We start from the raw sequence: 26,842 nt of genomic DNA on the forward strand, positions 1-26,842 counted from the left end.
GATATGTAGAGGGACAGATAGTATAAGGAAGCGGGGGGGCTGCAAAAGGACTTGGGCAGGCTAGGAGAGTGGGCAAAGAAGTGGCAGATGGAATACAATGTGGAAAAGTGTGAGGTTATGCACTTTGGTAGGAAGAATGAGGACACAGACTATTTTCTAAATGGGGAAATGCTTCGGAAATCAGAAGCACAAAGGGACTTAGGAGTCCTTGTTCACAATTCTCTTGAGGTTAACATGCAGGTTCAGTCGGCAATTAGGAAGGCAAATGCAATGTTCGCATTCATGTCGAGAGGGCTAGAATACAAGAGCAGGGATGTACTTCTGAGGCTGTATAAGATTCTGGTCAGACACCATTTGGAGTATTGTGTGCAGTTTTGGACCCCATATGCAAAGAAGGATGTGATGGCCTTGGAAAGGGTCCAGAGGAAGTGCACAAGAGTGATCCCTGGAATGAAGAGCTTGTCATATGAGGAACGGTTGAGGATTCTGCATCTGTACTCGTTGGAGTTTAGAAGGATGAAAGAGGATCTTATTGAGCCTTACAGGATACTGCGAGGCCTGGATAGCGTAGTGGTGGAGAGGATGTTTCCACTAGTAGAAAAAAATAGAACCAGAGGGCACAATCTCAGGCTAAAGGGACAATCCTTCAAAACAGAGATAAGGATGAATTTCTTCATCCAGAGGGTGGTGAATCTGTGGAACTCTTTGCTGCAGAAGGCTGTCGAGGTCAAATTACTGAGTGTCTTTAAGACAGAGATAGATAGGTTCTTGATTAATATGGGGATCAGGGGTTATGAGGAAAAGACAGGAGAATGGGGATGAGAAAAATATCAGCCATGATTGAATGGTGGAGCAGACTCGATGGGGTGATTGGCCTAATTCTGCTTCGATGTCTTATGGTCTTATGAACTCGAATTCAATAAAAATCTAATGTTAACATTGAAATCATTGTCGATTGTTGTAAAAAATAATATTGTTCATTAATGCCATCTAGCAAGACACTATGTTCTATGTTTTTCATGTATGGTACGATCTGACTGGACTGTACGCAGAACAATACTTTTCACAGTACCTTGGTATACTGAATAATAAATCTAAATCTTCCTCGTGGTAGTACATTCCCATTCTTACCACTCTGAATAAGGACGTTTTTCATAAATTCTTGAACAGAGATAAAATGGAAGAATGCAATCACCTACAGACTACAGGCAATGAGCCATTATGTCGTAAGGGAGCCAAGCAGTGATCTATCTAGTTTTGTCCAATGAGTGCTCGCAACCCAACCTGCACATCACTGGAGATAATTTAATCCTGCATGTCAATGGTCAAGGAATAATAAACTCAATGCTGGCAAAAAGCAAAGTAACAGGGTCTGAAATCAAGACCTGCCTGTCCTCACAGTGTGTGAGGGGACACAGGAGTTTACAAAGAACGCAGCTGACTGATGAGTAAGTCCTGGTGAGTATTTTTCAACTAAATTCAATTGTAAGTCATTGTTTTAGCAAGGGTAGGGACTTAGTCTTCTTAAGTTTTAAATTTAAAGGGTTTAGTCATGTCAGGAGAGCTCAAAGCTGCGGTTTGGTCCTCTTGTTCCATGTGGGAATTCAGGAATGTTTCCAATCCCCGGGATCAGCATGTGTGCAAGAATTTTTTTTAAAAATTTGTTCATGGGTTGTGGACATCGCTGGTTGGGTCAGCATTTATTGCCCATCCTGAGGGCATTTAAAAGAACACTGCTGTGGGTCTGGAGTCACATGTAGGCCAGACCAGTGAAGGATGACAGATTTCCTTCCCTAAAGGACATTAGTGAACTAGATGGGTTCTTTTACAACAATCGACAATGGTTTCATGGTCATCACTAGACTTTTAATTCCAGATTTCCAGTGATCAATGGAGGCATTAGTGAAGTACGGAAAATACCCAAGAGAATGAGGAGGTAGATCTGGAACTTAGGGAGAGAAACTATGACGTGAGCAAATTGTCGTAAGGAGTGACAAGGTATTGGAGGTGTTGGCTGGCTAGAAAGTGGACAAATTTCCAGGTCCAGGTGAGATTGCAGGGGCTCTGATGCAAATTCTTTACTCCTCTCTGTCCATGGGGGAGGTGCCAGAGTATTGGCGAATAACTAATGTGGTCCCACTATTTAAGGAAGGTTGTAGATCTGAATACAGACCAGCGAGTCTCACATCAGTGATAGGGAAACTATTGGAGAAAATTCTGAATGAGGGAATCTATCTCCACTTGGAGAGGCAAGGTTTGATCAGGAATAGTCAGCATGGCCAGAGGGAGGTCATGCTTAACTCCTTTGAGCATGTGACCAGGTGTGTAGATGAGGGTAGTGCAGTTTACATGGATTTCAGCAAAGCCTTTGGCCAGGTCTGACATGGGAGACTTATGATGAAGGCAAATGCAGATGTGATACAGGTTAACTTGATACGATGGATTCAAAATTAGCTTCGCTTTAGGAGGCAGAGGGTGATGACAGACGGCTGCTTTAGTGACTGGAAGCCAGTGTCCAGTGGTGCACCACAGGCATCTGTGCTATTTCCCCAATTGTTTGTCATTTATATAAATAACATAGATGATTGTGGTGGGCAGGATCAGTAAGTTTGCAGATGACACAAAGATTGGCCGGGTGGATAACAGTGAGGCTGAGTGACTTGGGTTACAGGAAGGTATGGACGGGATGGTCAAATGGGCAGAAAAGTGGCAGATGGAATTTAACTCTGAAAAGTGTGAGGCGATGCACTTTGGAAGGAGTAATTTGACAAGCAAGTATTCAATGAATGGCCTGACACTGTGAAGTTCCGAGGAACAAAGGGACCTTGGCATGTTTGCCCTTAGATTTCTGAAGAGAAGGGCAGGTTAACAGGGTGGTGAAAAAGGCATATGGGACACTTGCCATTATCAATTGAGGCATAAATTACAAAAGCAGGGAGGTCATGTTGGAGTTGTATTGAATTTTGGTGAGGCCACAGCTGGAGTAGTGTGTGCAGTTCTGGCCACCACGTTATAGGACGGATGTGATTGCACTGGAGGGGGTGCAGAGGCGATTCACTGGGATGTTGCCTGGGATGGAACATTTAAGTTATGAAGGAGGTTGGATAGGCTTGGGCTGTTTTCGCTGGAGCAGAGAAGACTAAGGGGTGACCTGTTCGAGGTGTACAAGATTGAGGGGCATGACCAGGATGGATAGGGAGCAGCTGTTCCCCTTAACTGAAAGGTCAGTTACAAGGGGACACAAGCTCAAGGTGAGGGGCAGGAGGTTTAGGGAGGGACTTGATGAAAAACATTTTTACCCAAAGGGTGGTGGTGGTCTGGCATGCACTGCCTGGGAGGGTGCTCGACGGGGAGGTTCCCTCATATCCTTTAAAAAGTACCTGGATGAGCACTTGGCACGTCATAACATTCAAGGCTATAGGCCAAGTGCTGGCAAATGTGATTAGGTAGGCAGGTCAAGTGTCTTTCATGCATCCGGCGAACGAAGCTCCTCAGTGCAGAAAACAGGGCTAAGTGCGGCCTCGTCAGGGAGTTCCCCACTGAGGCCCCTGATCTACCTCGCTGGGCATTAGAGAGCAGCGTGTTTCTCGACGCTCCAAGCACCAGGAAACATCCGGCTAATCTTGTGCGCTCCAGGACTCTGTACCCATTCGAGTAGATTGCACACTTAGTCTCTAAAACAGAGAATCCATCCCTTTAAAAAAAGTGTCTTTCATGTGTCGGTGCAAACTTGATGAGCTGAAAGGGCCTCTTCTGCACTGTATTTTCTGTGATTCTCTGTGATTCCGCACTCTATGTTATCATTCAGTACTTTTTGATTTGCTGTAAAGATAATCTCCAAAATGAAGTCAAAAATTAAACAATGAAGAAACAAAGTGCTAATTCAGTCTTCTGGCACACTATGTACTTCCATATTTGGTAGTTTCAGACCAATGCAACATTACTTTAGGATGGAAGCAGAACAGTTGAAGTACTCCATTGTGCACTATTCTAACCAGTGAAGTAGCAGCACTATGTGGCCCTTTTGCAGTCCAACAGCAACCTTTTGTTGCTATCCTCCCTCCAGTAACTGGAGAAGGCCCTTTTCCCTTGACCTGTATGTGTAACTCTCTTTTTTAAATTTAGAGTACCCGATTCTATTTTTTTCAATTAAGGGGCAATTTAGCGTGGCTAATTTACCTCGCCTGCACATCTTTGGGTTGTGCGGGTGAGGCCCACGCAAACACGGGGAGAATGTGTAAACTCCACACGGACAATGCGGGGCCAGGATTGAACCCGAGTCGTCAGCGCTGTGAAACAGCAGTGCTAACCACTGTGCCACCTTGCTGCCCTCAATCTCAAGTAGAAAAAATGCACGACACCAGTAATGAACCAACCTGGCTCCAAAACTACCCCAGACAGTTCTTTACATTCTTATACTTCCAAGTTTACTCAGGACATGTATATTCGTTTATGTTGTTTAGCATAAAACCATAAGACATAGGAGCAGAATTAGGCCACTCGGCCCATCGAGTCTGCTCCGCCATTCAATCATGGCTGATATTTTCTCATCCCCATTCTCCTGCCTTATCCCCATAACCCCTGATCCCCTTATTAATCAAGAACCTATCTATCTCTGTCTTAAAAACACTCAGTGATTTAGTAGCGTCAGTAAGAATTTGAAACAGCAGCTTTTATTTGTCATAGAGTCACTACTGTGCAGGAGACTATTCGACCTATTGATCCTCTGAAAGAGCACCCTACCTAGGCCCACACCCCATCCTATCCCCATAACCCAATATCCCCACTTAACCTTTTGGACACGAAGGGGCAATTTAGCATGGCCAATCCACCTAACCTGCACATCTTTGGACCGGAGCAACCGGAGGGAACCCATGCAGACACAGGGAGAACGTATAAACTCCTCATAAATAGTGACGCAAGGATAGAATTGAACCCGGGTCCCTGCCGCTGTGAGGCAGCATTGCTAGCCACTGTGTATCTGACAAGTGCACACACAAGGCAGGTGGATACAAACGTGGAAATCAGAACTAGTCAATCGTAATCACTGCATTCGTTTTACAACAATTTTGCCAAGGAAATAAGCAGCAGAACAGTCACAAACAGCCTTACTAGTACAGAGCATAAGCACTGCATTACCTTGGCCAATGTTGCTGCATCCTCTGCTAAGTGACCCCATGTTGCCACCCCAAAACAAGTGTGAGGTATGACTCCAGTTTATTCAATCAATGCCCCCCCCCCGCCCCCCACACACCCCGCCCCCCAACAGTACCCCATTATTCACAGATGATTACAAACAATTAATTACTTGCTATTTTCTGGAAAGCTTCAGTCGACAGGTCAGATAAATGGTGACTGATAAGTGCTGACTGAAAAGTATTTCCAGCCAACATTCAATATATCAACACTAGATGTTCACAGACTGAGGTGATGCTAATTTATTTGACATTTTCTTGGGCTTTAACAAATCTTTCCTTCAGTTATGTGCAATTAGGATAATCAAAGAAGTTACTCTGTTTTATGATTAAACCACAAGCAACAAGAGCACACTATCTCTATGTAATGATGACAATGAGTTTTGGGGAGAGAGGAGATTAGCAAGATTTGTTTTGGATTTCTCAAAGAAAGACACAATTTGTGGCCCCTGTGGGAAGCCTTCTTCTGTGCTGTAAATTTCTATAAGTCATGGACTGTAACTTACAGATAGTCATTTTATTATGGAGTAAATCCCAGAGCCCACCCAACAACTGAGTAAGTGAAATCAAAGTTTTTAAATATGATTGTTACTGACAATGGAAACTGTTATCACTATCACAGTGCACTTAGAGTTACAATCTACCAAATAAATATCAAACTCCTTTTGTAGGAGACCAGTTGTGCCTAACATCCAACAATTGCAATTCTAAAAGACATACCACACCCCTCCCCCGTTTCAAAACTCAACACAGCTGAAGTAATCCACTTACAAAAAATAGATGATAAATCTCTACTGCCAAGCTCTACAACATCCAGTTCCTGAAACTTCAGGTTCCTGCCCAATTCTGATTCCAATGAGCAGTCCAGATCCAGCCCAATCTTGGCTCTTTCTTCAGCTTCAAAATCCCAGTAAATCTCACCTTGACAATTAATTTGACTGTCCAAGTTAAATCAACAAAGTCTGCATATTGTGAACACTTAATTCTATCAATCAGTAAGTAATTGTCAAAATATCAAAAATAATTACTGATCTATATTACCAAATTCCCCTCCCTGCTCAACTGTACAAAGCCAGTGCAGTTCAGTGACCATAAGAGGAAATATGTGGATTGAATGCAATGCAACATATATTTCAGGGGATGATGCTAATTAGCTTGAACTAGCACTTGGTCACCAATAGGTTCAGGAGTCGCAGTGGGGACCGACTGCGCGAAGATGTCAGGTCGGCGGGTTGCCATGAAAACTGTTGACTGGTTGGCATTTGGGTCGCACCTAACCGAAAACCAATGTTTAATGCACTAAAAAGTGATGCTTTTTTAGCAGGTTGATGTCGCTTCCTGAGAAACCCCCGTCCACTGACTGGAGCTCTTACTGGAAAGTGATTATGAAAGCTGGTATGGTGGATGAGTTTGAAAAGAAGTATGAAGCTTTGAAGATTCCACAACCCATTGACACACAGAAGGAGAAGATCAGTGCCTAGGAACAAGAAGCTGATCAGAGTGCTCAGTCCTATACCCAAGCTTCTATGGAACAGACTTCCAAATATGAGAAGGAACTGGCCAAATTCAAAAGCATGGTTCTATTTGACCAGATGGCCATTGAGGACTTTAATGATGCTTTCCCCGAAACCAAACTGAGCAAGGTGAAGTATCCCTTCTGGCTGCACAAGCCCATCAGTAAGCTGTAACTGTTTCCTGCTCCAACTTGTGCTCTCTACAAATGGAACTGTCTCTTATAAAATAAAACAATGTTCAGTGTTGAAAAAAGAACTTGTTCTGGTGTACCACATATTCTCAGGCAGACCCAACCTCTTTGCCTTTGTGTGTCATATATGAAGTTGAAATTGGTGATTCTGTTACCTTCATACATCTCATGTTACAGATACCAAATAAGCTTGGCATTCTGCCCGACGATTTATATAATTTTTAATTCATAACTATCATGGTGTATGTATGCGCTCTTTCTTTTTTTTGAACTATCAATGAGGCAAAACCAGTAAATTCAAACAGGACAAGCCAGAAAATAAAGAAAAATGGTGGCCCAAGTATTAATGAGTTGCCTGGACCTCACAATTCTGATTGCCAGTGCTCACTGGTGCGTGCAGCCCACAGACCATTGTTTGGATATACATTGTGTTTCTAAGCACAAAACACATGAGTGTGTACTTTACATCTTTGTAGTTTCTAAAATGTACACATTCAATTGGACTCTGGATCTGAAAAGAGATTATTCTGGATTTAATGATGCAATCAACTGCAGCGCAACAAACAGTAACACTAGTCGGCAGATGTTGAATTTGAAGCACTGAATCAAAGGAAGTGAGTGAAACGGAGGACCATGAAGAAATGCTCATCACTTACTGTCAATCTTAAGGTGCAACCCCATGAAAGGCATATCCTACAAATTACAACACAAAAGTATGAGCATTTTGCAATGCATCGCAAACATCACGAGTCACCAACGGTTTGGTTTTGAGCTGGGGCATCCCAATTTTTAAATGATTCATCCACAAAGTAATAAAAGAATCAGAAATATTTATTGTAAAAGAATGCCAGTGTTTTTCCTCAACACCTGGTTTATGATGCTTTGCTTTCAATATTGTTTATGAAGGTTTTTAACAAATTATCTGCAAAATCAAAGCAAATCTAATTCAAGTTATGATCCCGTTCACCCTCTTTGCCATATGCCATCCCACCTTGACTTAATTTGGATCTGGAAACATATTAACCATAGTAGCTGCCTTACAAACTTCAGCTCACTTCTGATTAGGTCTTTCCTCTGATGCAAACACATCAATTGTGGAAAATGCTATCGCTCTGCAGTATTTTCTAATGAGGATAGTCTTTAGAATATATGAGATACTGGTGTGCAAGCAAATGTTACCTTCCAACAGACCTGTCTAGAAAACAATTAGTTGTGTATGCTAAAACATAGGCTTTTTAAAAAATCTTAGTGACTTACCAGCAGTACTGAGAGGAGAGCTGGGACTTGGCTGGTCTCCGAGACAGCCATATTCGCCGGAGGATTGCACTGTGCACTGGTGACAAAATGAAAGCACCAGGGTTGACAAGGGAGATGCTATCGAGCGTGACTGCATTGGCACCGAGTTGGCACCAAGTTGAGGTTGGCCCGCAGGTGAAAATAGTGGCTGGTGATGCAAACAAGTGCACGTTACAAGCACTGCGATGTAGACAAATACAGTATATGATAAGAGTATTAGGTGCGTGACACTAGGATGCTGTGCTTTGCAGTGATGAGCCAGTTTATTCACTATCTTGCACATACAGAACTTAATTAAAGAAAGAGCTGTCCCCGCCAGAAACACTACCACCACATGGATTGTAACCCAAGCATGCGGCAATCTTTTATCATTAAAAACATGAAGTGGAAACAAGGAGAGACCATTCACAGTTCAGCTTCCTCATCCTCTTTCTCAGGAGGTGGTTGTATTATTTTCTGCTGGGAATGACCAATTTCAAAATACTTAGCTAAGATGGCAAACTTTCTCATGTATGCCCAGATAATTCTGGTTTTATTTTTAATTGTAATGGCACAGCATGTTAAGCAGAAACAACACTTCTGATTATGCTGCATTTGCTTTCTTTCATTTTCTCTCCTTAACTAGCTCTTCTCCTAAAGATGCTGACACTTATGGGGATGTAGCTTCAGGTATAATAGCTGCGCTGTGTTAACTCACCAAGCAGCTGTTTTACACTTGCAAGTTTCAAAAGTGAGACAGACTGTTCAAATGTGGAGTGCACCTCATTAGATAGTCACAAAGACTCCTTTGCCATCAAAAGCCTCAGTACCATACCAAGCAGTGCAGTTGCCTTCCTACCTATTGGGCATGATTATTTAAAAGGAATGCAATCTCATCCACTCCCCAAAGGTTCAAGGCCCAGCCAGAATAGTTTGTCTCTCAAACTGTCGAAAGATCTTAACTTGACAATCAAGCATAAAAATTAAAAGCAGAGACAAAAACTGACAAAATATTTATACCAAAGTCACTTCTGCACACCCAATCTAACACCTGTCATCACCATCCCCAAACATCATGGAATATCAAACTGATTTGAGGTTTTATCAAACACAAAAAGGTAATCGGCCTGAAACAATAACCCTGCGTTCCACAGATCCTGCCGGGTCTGCTGAGCGTTACCAGCAATTTACTGTTTTAATTACAATGCATAAAGAAAGTGTTTGGGGTGTTGATCAAGTCTTTAAAAGCCTGTAAAACCATCATACACACAAGATCGGGGCTTCAACAGAAAAAAAAACAGCTTTAACTTTGACAATTGTTAATCCCCATTAGTATGTGCAAAAAATACCTAATTTTCCTGGCCAAGAAAGAATAATAGTAAAATAAATAAAATTGAGAGGGAAGAGAATCAGATGAAACGCATAACTAATTACAACTTTAAATGGCAAAATAATTTAAATCTACAGTAACTCCACGTGAGCTCCACCACGCCCTGAGTAAAGTCGGAAAAAGTGGACGAACATTATGCACAGCTCTTTATTCCCACTAGAAAATTTACGACAGTACTTGGCATTTACTTCAATTTCCCCCCAAAATGGTGCTTTTTCTCGCTGAGCTCCCCATAAACACCAAGAAAATCCTGCACAACTTTTACACAGAGCACTGATAAAAAGCTATCCAGCCCAAATAAAACACTTCCTTCACTCAGGATCTTCTCTGCTCCATCGATGAACGGGGACTGCAAACTCCAGAGATCACCATGTCACAGCAAAGACTGCAGTTCTGTGCTTCAACAACTGCCTCAGAAATAGGCCAAACACTCCTGAAGGTGCCTTCACAGTTATAAGGTTAGCAAGAAGTTCGGGATTCTCAGGGCAACAGCAGCAAATTCTCATTGCTTGAAAAACAAGGCAGAGAAGCCCAGTGTCAACTCCTGGTGCAACTCCTCCCCTTCTCTCGAAATACTTTCAACATTAGCAATTCCGCACTGGACTGCAGCAAAAGAGCACAACTCCTCCACAGATATAAACACAGCATTGTTCTACATATTCCATTATCAGGCACTAATTCTGAGCATGTAACATAATTTTATAGTCAGTGGTTTATTTTACAACTGACAGCAGTGCTGTCGTCCTTTGCAGAAATAAACTCCAGTGCAGAGACATCTGCTGTTTTCTTACTGCAAAGTGGGAGTATCTGAATATTTCCTTTGTGCAATCAGCACACACATTATTCAAGATGCTTTTTATTTATTTATTTACATTACTCAGGAAATAATGGAGAATTCTAGAAACCCCTTTGTCTGCATCTCAGTTACACTGCACAAAATCCTGCTGGTATTTGCAACATCATCCTGTTTCTGAAACTCAGTACTTTCCAACTGAATCTAGACACTACGTTTGCACTGTCATCCCGACTCTCACTGCAGTTATGGAATTCTTCACTGTAGTTCACATAAGGATTTTTTTTAAAAATGAGAAGTTACACACACATCCACAAAGGGAAGCAGTTTGTCAAACTGTTAAGCCATTGTTGCCGCCTCAGATTTAAACAACGCATGAAGCACCCCTTTTACAGACAATATAAAAAAAAGTTTACAGCAACTGATTGGCAAACGCAAAACTTTATGAACAAATTCCTCCATCCATGCTTCAAAGTATGACTTAAACTTCAAGAAACAATTTTTTCAACAGGAACGCACTGCCTGATGCACCATTTAAGAATGCTGATCAGCAAAACAGTTTACTCCGGAGGCTCACAATTATAAGCATGCACCACACCCCTGCGTCGATCTCTCACTCCAGTCTGATTAGTATGTCTCACCCAAACAAGCTTCAACATCCCCATTAGCCCTGCATCACCTGCTGTCAACCACCACTTCGATCAAACACGCAAAAGAAAACACGCAAAACCTTGCTATAGGTTTAGGGGTCAGGTAAAGTCTGGTTTCTACCGAGCAACAAAAGAAGCTGTTCCTCATCTTCAATGCAGTCTGACCACTCTGCTCTACCATGGAGGAAGGAACTCATTGTCTCTCCACAGAATCTGGACACTGGCCACAAAGGCTGCACACAAGAAAGCAACACCTTCCACACAGTGCTATCATGCTCTCTCACAAATTAGAACAGAGACAGACCTCCAATAAATGGGTATGCAGAGTGTTTTATTGATCATAGACCCTTCTCATTGGAGCGCTCTGCGGCTCATATTGATGGATTTTAATGGACCGTTTTAAAGGCTGCCAAGAGAGACATTAAAGCTTTTAGTCTATTTCCTGGATAAGATACTTTCTATGCCTGTATGTCCGCAGTCAGCAGTGGTACAGATTACTAACTGATATTACACGGCAACAGTAACAGTATTTTCCCCACCCCCAAGTAGGATTATCACAACCATAACAAAAATCAGTGGCAAAATTTGGTTATCATAGTTTGTTTTCTAACCCTTTTCTCCTTAAGCAACTTAAGGAGACCCTTTCACATTATTACTTTCAGGCGGGTGGAATAGTCCTGCTCCCTCCAGGAACCCTGCCAAAACAGTGCATTTAAAATAGAGTTAGTTATATCTTCTGACTCCCAACGTTAAGATTGAAGAGGCAGTCAGGACATACCTCTGCCTGACCCAAACTGAGAGCAGTTATGATAGGCACAGCAATTTGATGACATCCCCCCATTCCACACGGGGAATTCTGTGATCTTATTGTGGCCTGTGCCAACAGGAATTATTCTTTGGGAAAATTATATTCTTATTTAAGGGCAAGGATAACTCAAATTCTGCCTGACACCAATGCTCAGGTATTCCATGTGATGTTTGGGCTTGACACACCTGGGTTAAATGACTGCCCTATCATTTTGAGGCCTGGCTCAAATTCTAACCCAGAATGTGAAATCATTTCACCCCTCTGTTTCATCTGTCTCAAGTGAAATTAGTTTGGTCAGTTTGCTCTGCACTCAGTTTAGTGGCCACAAAGGAATCCAAACGAGAGGCGAAAGAAAACTGGTTGATTGCAAAGTAAACTATATACATAGCACACTTCAGATCTCAGCCGGGACTACACGTGCTCGGCTCTCCTCTAGGCCGGCTTAAATACTAGAATCCATTTACTCTGCTGATGGGCCTCCGCCCCTCAGCGGGGAAGCTCGTTCTCAACGAGGCTCATGGGGAGACTAATTGCCCGCAAGTCTCGTTGGGTTATAACATCCCTCCTCACCAAAGTCCGAAGACCAACAGAGGACGGTTTCGTCCATGGTTCTGTGTCTTGCGGCTGCGGGACTGGATCAGGAGGCGTATGTCTGGACAGCGAACGTTGTATCCATTGGCAGCTGTTCTCCGGCCGCTTCACCGTCAGAAACTTCCGATGCCTGGGTCTCCATGTTGGAATCCGAGTCCTCGACCTCCTGCATATTTGTGTCGGGCCCCAGGGGCCAATGTCCTTGGATCCATTGTGGCTGTCTGACTTGAATCTGGTACCACTGGAGAAGCTTCTCGTTTATTCGGTCTCCCCTGTCTCAGGTGGCCTACTTGCTTCTTCATCACTCGGTCGTGAGCATGAACCTGGTACGAAACTGACCTTGACTGTCGAACTATCATTCCTGGGATTCACTTGGCACCGTTACGAACATAAACTGCATCACCTTGTCCCAATTGTCTGGTTCACTTCTGCCCGTCTGGGCAACACCCCTGCTGCCCCTGACTGTGTTGGACTTTCCCGTCAATATCTGTGCAGGTTAGGTGGATTGGCCATGCTAAATTGCCCCTTAGTATCCAAAAGGTTAGGTGGGGTTACTGGATTGCGGGGATAGGGTGGAGGCAAGGGCTTGGGTAGGGCGCTCTTTCCAAGGGCCGGTGCAGACTTGATGGGCTGAATGGCCTCCTTCTGCTCTGTAAATTCTATGATTCTATGATTCAGCCCATTGAATTCTATGATTCAGGTCATGATATGTGGGTGGTATGGTAACAGAAATAAAAATCTGGCCATGTGTGTCGAGAGACCCCAGGACTGCTTCTTCAAGCCTCTTTTAAACATTTGCATTGCCCTTTCGGCCAGCCCATTCGAAGCCGGGTGGTACAGAGCAGTGTGGATGTGCTGCACCCCATTTCCCTTCATGAAACTGCCGAACTCTGAGTAAAAGTTAGCAAAAGGTGTTTTGGGCCAGGGTTTAGAGAACCCCAAAGTGTATCATGGAGTTCACCTGATGCACAACGTTTAATAGATTGTGGTATGGGGAGCACACGGCCCATTCTACAGATGTGGTACAGCAGAAATAGAAAAGTATTTTTGAAAGCAAAACAATGTTTATTCTATGAACTCAAGTTAACCTTTTTAAAACATACAGTGAACATCTTAGCAACGATTAATTCAAATACAACCCCCAAAGACTACAACACTAAGTAATCCTTTAAGCTTTCCTTTTAACATCCATAAGACTTAAAACACCTTTTACCAGAAGCATATCAGGTTAAAGTCACTACAGTTATTAGTTTTAAATCACCAGGATCGATTTACAGTCTTTAGATTACAGAGACTCTAATACATCTTTTGGCTGTGACTGCAGCAATCCAGCTCTGAAAACGAAACTAAAACACACCCTGCAGCAAACAGCCTAAAACGAAAGTAAAAAGCTGACAGACAGCCCAGCTCCACCCACTCTATGACACCACTGCAGTAATAAACACCCATTTCTTAAAGGGACTCTCACATGACACCTCCCCCCAAGGAAAAAAAACCCCATCAACTTTAAGATAGTTTCATTTTTCACCTTTTCACCATCCTTCAAGAAATGCACACAGTAAATATACTTTATAGTTTAAAAAAAACAACACACGCAAATAGGTATAATAATATGGTCCATTTTTTTTCATTTTTCATCCTCCAACTGAAACTGCTTCCGTCCATTTCTCTATGCCTCGATATTTCTCTTTAAAGTCAGATTTTAGTTCAATCTGATCACAGAGTCCCTTGTAATTCTCCAACACAGGAGCATTGGTTATCACAGCTTTCAGGCAGTCAAATGGCTGTTGAAACTCCGCTGTCCATTGAAATGTTTGACGTTTTTTCAGCAAGTCCATCAGTGGAGCAATCACGCGACAAAACGTTTGCACAAATGTTCGATCAAATCCACGCATGACAAGAACTCGCATTATTTCCCTTCGTCTTGAGGGTATCGGAAACTCCTCAAAAACTGTTGGTTTCGCATCCCGTGTGACCATTCGACCCTGTCCGATTGTAAGTCCAAGGAAAGTGACCTGGCCTTTTCCAAATTCACTTTTGGCTAGGTTTACCACCAAACCCGCCTCCTGAAGTTGATCGAATAACTCCATCAGATGTTTTAAATGTTCTTTCCATGTCTGGCTGAAAATGACCAGATCGTCGATGTATACTGCACAATAAAATAAACCTGAAACGACTTTGTTAGTTAACCGTTGAAATGTGGCTGGGGCATTTTTCATGCCAAATGGCATAAGTTTGAATTGGTATATACCATCTGGAGTCACAAAAGCTGAAATCTCCTTCGCCCTTTCGGATGTAGGTACCTGCCAGTAACTTTTAAGTAAATACAGTTTAGAAATAAAAGCTGATTGTCCCACTTTCTCAATGCAATCCTCCAAAATAGGGATCGGATAAGAGTCCGTTCTTGTAATTGCATTAACCTTTCTATAGTCCACACACAACCGTTGGGTACCATCTGGTTTAGGTACCATCACTATGGGTGAGCTCCATTGGCTGCAACCCACTTCAATTATGCCATTTTTAAGCATATTCTCAATCACTTTGTTAACCTATGCCAATTTTAAAGGGTTAAGTCTATGGATGTTGTTTGATTGGAACAGCATTTCCCACATCTACATCATGTATAGCCATTTTAGTACTTCCCAATTTATCTCTACAAACTTGCCCACGTGATATCAATAACTCTTTCAAGTCAGTTCATTTTTCCTCTGGAAGGTAACTCAACAATTTATCCCAATTTTTAAGAACATCCTCATTTTTCAATTTAATTTGAGGTATGTCAAATTCACAGTCATCTGGATTTGGTTCGTCACTTTGAGCTAGAATCATTAAAACCTCCTCCTTTCCCTCTCCTTCCCTTTCAAAGTTCCTTGTAAGCATATTCACATGTCACACTCGATGAGTCTTCCTTCTATCTGGTGTTTTAACCACATAATTCACCTCACTTAATTTCCTTTCAATCTGATAAGGTCCACAAAACCTTGCTTTTAAAGGTTCACCTACCACTGGTAACAATACTAAAACTTTATCTCCACTGGCAAAACTATGAACTTTGGATTTCTTGTCCGCTCCCCGTTTCATCACATTTTGTGCAACTTTTAAATGTTGTCTCGCCAATTCACCTGCTCTATTTAATCGTTCCCTAAAAATTTGACACGTAATCCAATAATGTAATTTCCGATTTCTCACTCACCAATTTTTCCTTAATCAATTTAAGTGGTCCTCTTACCTCATGACCAAACATTAGTTCAAAAGGACTAAATTTAATTAACTCATTAGGTGCATCCTCAATTGCAATCAGTATGAATGGAATTCCTTCATCCCAATCCTCTGGATAATCTTCATAATAAGCCCGGAACATTGTCTTTAATGTCTGATGCCACCTTTATAACGCTCCCTGCGATTCTGGATGGTACGTAGTTGATTTATATTGTTTTATTCCCAAGCTATCCATAACTTCTTTGAATAACCTTGAGGTAAAATTTGATCCTTGATCCGATTGTATTTCTGTGGGTCGTCCATATCTAGTAAAGAATTTAAGTAACTCCTCCCCAATCTTTTTAGCTGTAATATTACGTACTGGAATGGCCTTTGGAAACCTAGTAGACACATCCATTATCGTCAAAAGATATTGATTCCCACTTTTCTTTTTAGGAAGCGGTCCTACGCATTCAATTAGGTTCCTCAAATGCTGGAATGGGTATTAAGGGCGCTGGTTTTATCACTGCTTGAGATTTCCCTATCACTTGACATGTGTGACATGATTGACAAAATGTAACTACATCTTTATGTAGTCCAGGCCAATAAAAATGTTTTAGGATTTTAGCTTGAGTTTTCCTGATTCCCAAATGACCTCATGTGCAACTCGCAACACCTCCTTTCTATACCCGACCGGCAATACTACTTGGTGAACTTCTGCCCACTTTTTATCCGCCTGCATATGTAAAGGTCTCCATTATCTCACCAAGACATCACTTTTACGGTAATAACACTCTGGTATACACTCAGATTCCTCTTCCGTGTATGCTTTCTGATACATCCGTTTTATTTCTACATCTTTCTGTTGTAACTCCGCCAATTTTCCTGAACTAAAAATATCCGCCTCATCCTCCACCTGTTCTTGTTCTTTTTCAACCATCTGATAAAAAATAGTTTCTGATAATTGCACTTCAACCTCATCTACACTCTTTGATTTCTCCTCTTGTCTTAACCTGTGACTTTGCGACCTTATTACTACACAATCCGGAAAAATCCCAGGATATTTGTCCTTCAACATTTCAATTGTCTGATTTTCCACTGGCTTATCAACCACAGTAGGCATCACTCCCACCTGCGATCCAGCTGTATCATTACCCAAGATAAACTGTATTCCTGGACAAGATAGCTTCTCTATTACTCCTACTACCACTTCACCACTCTTCACTGGACTTTCCAACCTTACCTTATATAATGGAACACTACTCCTCTCACCCTGAATTCCACATATTACCACCTTTTCTGGCAACATTCTTCCCAAACTACATAACTCCTCATCTCTTACCATTAAAGATTGACTAGCTATGGACCCTTGGAGATTTGCAAGGATGGGGGCTAGGGAATTTTCATTCTTCTCGCATGTTCATAAGGCTTATTCCCGGATCGACTTTTTTATCATGAGTATGGAGCTGATAGCGAGAGTAGAGGATACCGAGTACTCGGCGATGGCTATTTCGGATCACGCCCCGCATTGGGTAGACCTGGAGCTGGGGAGGAGAGGCACCAATGCCCGTTGTGGCGCTTGAAGGTGGGGCTGTTGGTGGACGAGGAGGTGAGTGAGCGGGTCCGAGGAAGCATAGAGAGATACCTGGAGGCCAACGATAACGGGGAGGTCCGAGTGGGGACGGTATGGGAGGCGCTGAGGGCGGTGGTTAGGGGAGAGCTGATCTCCATTGGGGCCCACAAGGAGAGGAGGGGGAGAGGCTGGTGGGGGAGATGGTGAGGGTGGATGGGAGGTATGTGCCGGAGGAAGGACTGTTGAGGAAGAGGCGTAGCCTCCAGGCCGAGTTCAACCTGTTGACCACCAGGGGGCGGAGGTGCAGTGGAGGAAGGCCCAAGGGGCGATTTATGAGTGTGGGGTGGGGGCGGGTCGGATGCTGGTGCATCAGCTTCGGGAGCGGGACGTAGCTAGGGAGTTCGGGGAGTTAAGGAATAGAGAGGGGGCGGGGGGGGGGGGGGGGGGGAGTGTGGTGCGGAGTGGGGTTGACATCAATGGAGTCTTCAGGGACTTTAATGAGGAATTGTATCGGTCCGAGCCCCCACTGGAGGAGGGAGGGATGGGCCGCTTTCTGGGCCGAGTGAGGTTTCCGAAGGTGGAGGAGGGACTGGTAGCGGGATTGGGGGCCCCGATTGGGCTGGAGGAGCTGGCCAAAGGGATAGGGAGCATGCAGGCGGGGAAGGCACCGGGGCCGGTCGAATTCTACAAGAAATATGTGGACGTGTTGGGCCCGTTGCTAGTTAGGACCTTCAATGAGGCAAGGGAGAGGGGGGCTTTGCCCCCGACGATGTCCCGGGCACTGATCTCCTTGATCCTGAAGCGGGACAAGGATCCCCTGCAGTGTGGGTCTTACAGGCCGATTTTGTTGTTAAATGTAGATGCCAAGGTGCTGGCGAAGGTCTTAGCCACGAGAATTGAGGATTCTGTGCCGCAGGTGATCCACAAAGACCAGACGGGGTTCGTGAAGGGGAGGCAGTTGAACGCGAATGTGTGGAGGCTCCTGAACGTTATTATGATGCCGGCGAGGGGGGGGGGGGAGGCGGAGATAGCCGTGGCGATGGACGCTGAGAGGGCCTTTGATAGGGTAGGGTGGGGGTACTTGTGGGAGGTGCTGAAGAGGTTCGGGTTTGGGGAGGGGTTTGTCAAGTGGGTTAGGTTGTAGTACGAGGTCCCGATGGCCACGAACAAGAGGAGGTCTGAGTACTTTTGGGTGCATCAAGGGACGAGGCAGGGGTGTCCCCTGTCCCCCCTGCTCTTCGCACTGGCGATTGAACCCCTGGCTATGGCACTGAGGGAGTCGAGGAACTGGACGGGGTTGGTGCGTGGCGGGGAGGAGCATAGGGTGTCGCTCTATGCGGATGATTTGCTGCTATGTGTGGCGGACACGGTGGGGGGGAATGCCGGAGGTAATGAGGATCCTCAGGGAGTTCGGGGATTTCTCAGGGTACAAGCTCAACATGGGGAAGAGCGAGTTGTTCGTGGTTCACCCAGGGAACCAGGAGAGAGGGTTTGGCGAGCTTCCACTAAAAAGGGCGGAGAGGAGCTTCAGGTATTTGGGGGTCCAGGTGGCCAGGAGCTGGGGGGCCCTGCATAGACATAATTTCACGAGGCTGGTGGAGCAAATGGAGGAGGAGTTCAAGAGGTGGGATGCGTTGCCGCTGTCCCTGGCGGGTAGGGTGCAGTCAGTTAAGATGACGGTGCTCCCAAGGTTTTTGTTCCTGTTCCAGTGCCTCCCCATGTTTATCCCGTAGGCATTCTTTAGGCGGGTCAACAGGAGCATAATGGAGTTTGTGTGGGCGCGAGGGACTCCGAGGGTGAGAAGGGTTTTCCTGGAGTGGAGTAGGTATGGGGGGGGGGGGGGGGGGGCTGGCACTGCCCAACCTCTGTGGGTACTACTGGGCCGCCAATGCGGCGATGGTGCGCAAGTGGGTGATGGAGGGGGAGGGGTCTGCATGGAAGAGGCTGGAGACGGCGTCTTGTGAGGGTTCGAATCTGGAGGCGCTGGCAACGGTGACGCTGCCTCCAATGAGGTATACCACGAGCCCGGTAATGGCGGCCACCCTCAAAGTCTGGGGGCAGTGGAGGCGGCACAGGGGGGAAGTTGGGGCCTCGGTGTGGACCCCAATACGGGGGAACCACCGGTTTGTCCCAGGGAGAATAGATGGAGGGTTTTCGGGGTGGCACAGGGCAGGGATAAGAAGGTTGGGGGACCTGTTTGTGGACGGGAAGTGCGCGAGCCTGGGTGAGCTGGAGGAGAAGTATGGGCTCCCCCCCCGGGAAACTCCTTCAGATATTTACAGGTAAGAGCGTTTGCCAGGCGGCAAATGGTGGAATTCCCGCGGCTGCTGCCACGCACAGTACAGGACAGGGATGTCTCGGGGGGGGGGTTTTGGAGTGGGGAAGATCTCGGAAACTTACCAGGTGATGCAGGAGGAGGAGAAGGCCTAGGTGGTGGAGTTGAAAGGTAAGTGGGAGAGGAGGTCGAAGAGGGGACGTGGGCAGATGCCCTAGGGAGGGTGAACTCTTCCGGGAGGGTGGACTCTTCCTCTTCATGCGCGAGGCTCAGCCTCATACAGTTTAAGGTGCTGCACAGGGCACACATGACCGGGACAAGGATGAGCCGGTTCTTTGGGGTGAGGACAGGTGTGGTAGGTGCTCAGGGAGTCCAGCAAATCACACCCATATGTTCTGGGCATGCCCAGCGCTGGAGGAATTTTGGAAGGGCGTAGCGAGGACGGTGTCGGGGGTGGTGGCATCCAGAGTCAAGCCAGGCAGGGGGCTCGCAATATTTGGGGTTGCAGGGGAGCCGGGAGTGCAGGAGGCGAAAGAGGCTGGTATACAGGTCTTTGCGTCCCTGGTAGCCCGGTGTAGGATTCTTCTTCAGTGGAGGAATGCGAGGCCCCCAAGCATGGAACCTGGATCAACGATATGGCGGGGTTTATTAAATTGGAGAGGGTGAAATTCGCCTTAAGGGGATCGGTAACAAGGGTTCTTTAGGCGGTGGCAACCGTCCTTGGACTTTCTGGCAGAATGGTAGACAATGGTCAGCAGCAGCAGCAACGGGGGGGGCGTTCAATTTTATTTTTGTTTATTTACCCTGGGGGATCTGAGGGGGTGTACATATTTGCTATGTTTGCTTTGTGTTAACTCGGGGTGTTAATTCATTACTTATGTATAGGGGGAGGGGGGCACGGGGGTTGTTTTACTTTGTTATGTATGTAATTCAATTGGGGATTTTTTTTCATTCTGTTGTTGATATTTTGTGAAAACCCTAATAAATGTTTTTAATTTTAATTTTAAAAAGATCGACTAGCTCCCGTATCTCTTAAAATTGTGACTTCTTTACCTGTTCCTCCTGATACACATGAGTAAACTTTACCCACACAAGTTAATTCTTTAAAGAGATCTGGCACCTTCTTATCAATCACCTCTTGATCAGGCTGTACAATCTTTTGCACCTCCTTCGCTTCACTTGGGCTTTCCTTTAGCACTTTACCAAACCCCACTATCTTATCCTGTTTTACCACATCAGCCTTCCCAGTGCTTTTCTTCAACCACCATGTCTCTTCCACCCTTCTGGATTTCTTTTTTAATCTGAGGTACACTCTCCTTATTATCTCCCATCAGATCACCTTTACTTTTACCACTTGAGTATTTCTCATGTCCCCAGTTTCTATTCCTCACAGGCTGAAACTGATGTAGGAAACCAAGCTTTTAATTATGAACCAATGCATAATCATCTGTCATTTCTGCTGCTAATCTCGCAGTTTTAACCCTCTGCTCTTCCACATGAGTTCTCACTATCAGGAATTGAATTTTTAAACTCCTCCAAAAGTATAATTTCTCCGAGAGCTTCATACGTTTGGTCTATTTTCAAAGCCCATATCCACCTATCAAAATTACTCTGTTTGATCCTTTCAAACTCCATGTATGTTTGACCAAATTCTTTCCTTAAACTTCTAAACCTTTGTCTGTAGGCTTCAAGCACTAGTTCATATGCACCCAAGATGGATTTTTTCACCTCCTCATATGTCCCAGATACCTCCTCCGGTAGTGATGCAAACACTTCACTATCCCTACCTATCAGCTTTGTTTGAATCAGTAATACCCACATATCCTGTGGCCATTTCATTTGTTTAGCCACCTTCTCAAATGAAATGAAAAAGGCTTTTATCTCCTTCTCATCAAACCTTGGCAATGCTTGGACATATTTAAATAGATTCCCACCAAGCCTTCGACTTTGACGCTCTTTCTCACTATCCTCATCACTATCCACCAACTGTACGTTTTCCTTTACGTCTGCCAATTTTAACTGACTGTCATGTTTCATGGCCATTTTCTGAAGTTCAAACTCTCTTTATCTTTTTCCCTGATCTGTATCTCCCTTTCTCTTTCTTTTTGATCTGCCAGGGCTATTCTTTCTGTTTTCCTTTCTTCTCTCTCTTTTTCCTCTCTCTCTCTCTTTCTTTTTCCTCTCTCTCTCTTTCGTATTCAAGCTCCTTTAATTCTTTCTCATGTTCCACTTGTTTAATTTGCAACTGGATTTTTGCAACGGAATTTCCAAAGTCAAACTGTATCTCAGGCAACTTTAAATGCTTAGCCACCGCCATAATTACCTCATCTTTTCGCATGTTGTCAGGTAATGTTAACTGCAATGTTTTAGCCAAATCTAACAGTCTGCTTTTAGTCTCTGCCCGTAAGGTACTGCGTGTGACCATCTCCACCCCCAAAAGCTTCAGAGCCTCTGAAAGAGGCATTGTCCACAACACACTCCCCACTTAAACTAGAATACCACACCTGATAAGCAACCTCAATATGCGCACCCCTCACTGTCTTAAAGTTCACTCAGCAAATCCAATAGGTCGACTTTTATCCTCCTCGAGCCCCCAATTTGTTATGGGCCAGGGTTTAGAGTTCACCTGACCCACAACTTTTAATAGATTGTGGTATGGGGAGCACACGGCCGGTATACAAGTGTGGTACAGCAGAAATGGAAAATATTATTTAAAGCAAAACAATGTTTATTCTATGAACTCAGGTTAAAGTCACTACTGTTATTAGTTTTAAATCACCAGGATTGATTTACAGTCTTTAGATTACAGAGAGAGATTCATACACCTTCTGGCTGTCACTGCAGCTATCCAGCTCCGAAAACGAAACTAAAACACACCCTGCAGCAAACAGCCTAAAATGAAAGTAAAAAGCTGACGGACAGCCCAGGTCCACCCACTCTCTGACATCACTGCAGTAATAAACACCCATTTCTTAAAGATACTCTCACTACAGATATTTATATACACACCATTTATAAACACCCATTTCTTAAAGGTACTCTCACATGACAACGGCATGCCACCGTCGGTGACCAACACCTCCGGGATACCATGTGTCCTGAACGAGAGTCGCAGTTTGAAATAGTGGCGACATCCCATGGGCCTTGAGCAACTTTGAATGAGCAACCACAACAACTAAAAACATGGAGTCCTGGAAAGGACAAACAAAGTCGGCATGAAGCCACACCCAGGGGCGACCCAGCCATTCCCATGAGTGAAGAGGTGCGGCGGGGGGAACTTCTACTGCTCCCTGCAAACACCACATTACTGAGTCAGTCGCTCTATCTCCGCATCCAGGTCAGGCCACCAGACGTAGCTCTGGGCAAACATTTTCATTTTTGATACACAAGGATGTCCGTTGTGCAGCTCACGCTGAACTCTGACATTTTTGTCAAAAAAGCCTTCAACTCGCTGAGCAGTTACCAGCGTTGACCACCGCACAGCACAATATGGTGGACTTTGGACAGCAAAGGTTCTGTTCGTGTCCACTCGCATATTTGGGCTGCCGTGACTGGTGACGTGTCCATGACATTCAACGTGGCTACGACTTTGTCGGCTCTGGGAGAGTCAGGGAGCTTGTGAGCAGCAGATGTCTATTCAGTGCATCTGCGTTCACGATCTGTGTGCCTGGTCAATGCTCAAGCGCGTATTCATACGCAGTCAACAAAAGGGCCCATCTCTGGATACGGGCAGGTGCAATGGGCGGGGCAGCCTTATCCTCTTTGAAGAGCCCCAACAACGGTTTGTGGTCCATCAGTATTGTAATCTACATCCATACTCAAATTGATAGAACCGTTTTTAATTTAATTCCGAAAACTACGGCCAATCTTCCTTTGTGATTTATGCGCAGTTCCTCTTTGTGTGGCCAGTGTCCAGGTGGCAAATGCAATTGGCTGCTCTCTACCCCATCATCGACGCAGTCTGACAACACGGTGCCAATGCCGTCAGGTGAGGCATCGCATGTGATCACCAGTGGTTTGGCTAGATCAGAGCACATCAGCAAGCCCATCTTCATTTGAGTAAATGCATCTTCCTCTGCCATGTCTTTTTCTTTAGCAGGATGGGGGGCCGAGCAAAGTTGTGTGTCCAGAGATGAGCCCTTGGTGGGGTGGCGAGTTTGCTGGCCGCCCTGTGACTTTCGCTCCCTGAGATTTCTCTGGCCACACGCCCCACATCGGCTAGGTTCTCCCTTTATGGATGCGGGGAGGGGGGGGGGAGGGGGGGGGGGGGGTGTTGTCCAGCCTATTCAGTGCAGTCCTAGGTCCGTGGCCCTGGCCTCTGGGGTTTTCACCGCAAGGCAGAGATCCAGAGTCCCTAATTTGAGGGGCTCCCTTTTCTGCACTTCCTCTTGGGAGTGAAATTTCTGCGACCTTCTTAAAATCTAATAAGCGCTCGGCTAGTAACTTCCATTAGGGCGCCATATTATTGCCAGAAACCAAATAGTCCCGGCAGCATTTCGGGAAGGGAAAATTCAGCGATTTTCCTCAAACACCTTAAAGAACGCGTTAACAGACTCCCTTGGGTCCTCCCGGCCGTGTTAAATCGGTAGCGTTGTACAATGACCGGCGGCTTGGAGTTGTAATGGTTTACCACTAGTGCGACAAGCTCTTCAAAGGTATTGGAGTCCGGGGCTGCAGGGTGTGTGAGGCTTTTTATCACGCTGAAGGTGTGGCTCCACAGGCTGTCAGGAGTATTACTGCCTGGCGCTTATTACCACTTGTAACATTGGCCTGAGAAAGTATTGCATACACTCTGCGTATTGTGTCCAATCCTCCAGGCCAGCATCGAATACATCCAGTTTGTCAAAGAGTGTTTTTTTGAAATCAGTGCAAACCTTATTCTGGTAGTGTGGTAGGAGATGACTGTTCTTCAATCAGTTAGCAGCGCCGACTAGCTCCACTTTTACCCTCATCGCCAATTTATTGGCCGCAGAGGAGTCCAAACGAGGGGCATAAACAAAACTGGTTTATTGCAAAGTAATCTATATACACAATACACTTTAGGTTCCAGTTGGGACTACACATGCTCAGCTCTCATCTGGGGCCGGCTTTTATGCCAGTCTACTTACTCCGATGGGCCGCCGCCCCTCCACTGGGAAGCTCGTATTCAACTAGGCTCACGGGAGGCTAATTGGTCCATCCCCATAAGTCTGCTGCAGGTTAAAATGCTCAGGGAAATAGTGGTGCTTCAATTGCATTGGAGATACTGGGACCAGATCATTGGTTTGCCTAACAAGCCATTGAAATCTGGCAGCACTGTAGCACATTGGGTAGGTAGCACTGTTGCTTCACAGCTCCAGGGTCCCAGCCCAGGTTCGATTCCAGGCTTGTGTCACTGTCTGTGTGGAGTCTGCACGTTCTCCCCGTGTGTGAGTGGGTTTCCTCCGGGTGCTCCGGTTTCCTTCCACAAATCCTGTTGAATGCAGTTAAAACAAAGGGCTCCATTCCCTGCAATGTGACATGAATGCTCATGTTCCAAATTCTGTCTGAACACTAACCTTTGTCAGGACAGCAAGGGGAGAATACAAGTCACTCGAGTGATTGTTTAATGGAAAATTGTATCATTGTGATAAGGGGTAATTGTAAGCTGTTCTTTGTGAGTGTGAAGCTAAAGTTTATTACTGTATTCATAATAAAGTTATGTTTTAGAAACACCAAAGCTCTACTTTTTCGTACAATCACTCCTGGAGAGAAACATTCTTTCTGCACAGTCTTAAAATAAATTAAAATATCAGGGTTTCAGTTCAGTATCCTAGCCACTGTTGGGGTCTGGTCTGGGACCCAGTATTCAGCTTATAACAGCCCGGTCACACAACGCGGCAACCAGTGTGCTAAGATCGACAAATTAAATTAAATCTCAGTGGACCTCAATCGTTAACTCACATTATTGTACAGACATCACAAGTAAGATGGAGAGCCAAGGGAAAGATCACCCCCCACTATCTGGTAGTTAACCAACTACAAAAGCAGGTACTATAGAAAATAACAAAACAATTACTTGCATTCGAAAAACAATGCTAGGCACACAAACTAGGCTCTGGCTGTGAATGTAGTAAAAGTCTTTGTTCACAAAGGCTGTCGCAATATCCTATGAAATCACTGCTGGGACAGGAATCCCAGCTTGGGGCACTGTCTGTGTGGAGTCTGTGCGTTCTCCCCCGTGTCTGCGTGGGTTTCCTCTGGGTGATCCGGTTTCCTCCCACAAATCTCGATGTGCTTGTTAGGTCATTTGGACATTTTGAATTCTCCCTGTGTACCCGAACAGCCGGCAGAATGTGGCGACTGGGGGCTTTTCTCAGTAACTTCATTGCAGTGTTAATGTAAGTATACTTGTGACAATAAAGATTATGATTATAAATAATTGTTTACAAGGGCCTGTTCTCGTGAAAGGCTGACAGCAGACTTTCAATGTTTGTCCTTTTTGCCACAGGTTTGTGGGCTGGAGGAAACAAAAGAGAAGCAAAACGAGGTCATGCATCCAAAATACTGGGCTGTACAAATGGTTTAAAACCCCAAGTATGGTTCTCAGTTTCTTTACCAGCCTCAAGATTTTTTCTATAAATGACAATTCATCAAAGCAACTTGCCCAAGAGCAGCTTCTCATCAATCTCATGTTTGAAACACAACAATCGACAACAGCAGTGATTAGGATATTGATAGGTGTTAGTCTTGCTCCTACATGTGCCTCATGAGGACAATGCAGTATCTACTCAGTGCTTGCAATATTAGAGAGAAAGGAGAATGGAGGGATACGTGGACAAATTTCAGAGCATGAGGGAGGCTGCATAGACAGATTTCAGAGCACGAGGGAGACTGCATAGACAGATTCCAGAGCATGGTGGAGTCAGCATAGACAGATCCCAGACCATGAGGGGGACGGCATAGACAGATTTTAGAGCATGAGGGAGACTGCATAGACAGATTTCAGAGCATGAGGGAGACTGCATAGACAGATTTCAGAGCATGAGGGAGACTGCAAAGACAAATTTCAGAGCATGAGGGAGACTGCATCGACAGATTTCAGAGCATGAGGGAGACTGCATAGACAGTTTCCACAGCATGAGGGAGACTGAATAGACAAGATTTCAGGGAGACTGCATAGACAGATTTAAGAGCATGGTGGAGTCAGCAAAGACAGATTCCAGAGCATGAGGGAGACTGCATAGACAAATTTCAGAGCATGGTGGAGTCAGCATAGACAGATCCCAGACCATGAGGGGGACGGCATAGACAAATTTTAGAGCATGAGGGAGACTGAATAGACAGATTTCAGAGCATGAGGGAGACTGAATAGACAGATTTCAGAGCATGAGGGAGACTGCAGAGACAAATTTTAGAGCATGAGGGAGA

The 26,842-nt window shown here is 44.9% G+C and overlaps 1 protein-coding gene and 1 pseudogene across 10 annotated transcripts in view; one reads left to right on the top strand and one right to left on the bottom strand.

The window, feature by feature from the left end:
• The window catches only part of rasal2 (RAS protein activator like 2), a 757,584-nt gene that overhangs the window by 268,391 nt on the left and 462,351 nt on the right, over positions 1-26,842 (bottom strand). The window contains exons 1-2 of one of the 10 annotated variants that reach the window (XM_072511672.1): positions 11,130-11,171; positions 8,158-8,344 (exon numbers count right to left, since the gene is read on the bottom strand). The exons of 7 other annotated variants lie outside the window; for them this stretch is intronic. In XM_072511672.1, coding sequence (XP_072367773.1) covers positions 8,158-8,344; positions 11,130-11,156 — 214 coding nt within the window. In that variant the 5' untranslated portion in view covers positions 11,157-11,171. Of the gene's footprint in view, positions 1-8,157; positions 10,068-11,129; positions 11,221-26,842 lie in introns of those variants that run through there. 2 more of the 10 variants (XM_072511673.1, XM_072511671.1) reach the window with 2 other exon arrangements.
• LOC140427334 (ATP synthase subunit d, mitochondrial pseudogene) lies at positions 6,412-6,883 on the top strand (annotated as a pseudogene).

The sequence above is a fragment of the Scyliorhinus torazame genome, chromosome 7 (genome assembly GCF_047496885.1).
Source record: "Scyliorhinus torazame isolate Kashiwa2021f chromosome 7, sScyTor2.1, whole genome shotgun sequence".
Lineage (NCBI taxonomy): Eukaryota > Metazoa > Chordata > Chondrichthyes > Carcharhiniformes > Scyliorhinidae > Scyliorhinus > Scyliorhinus torazame.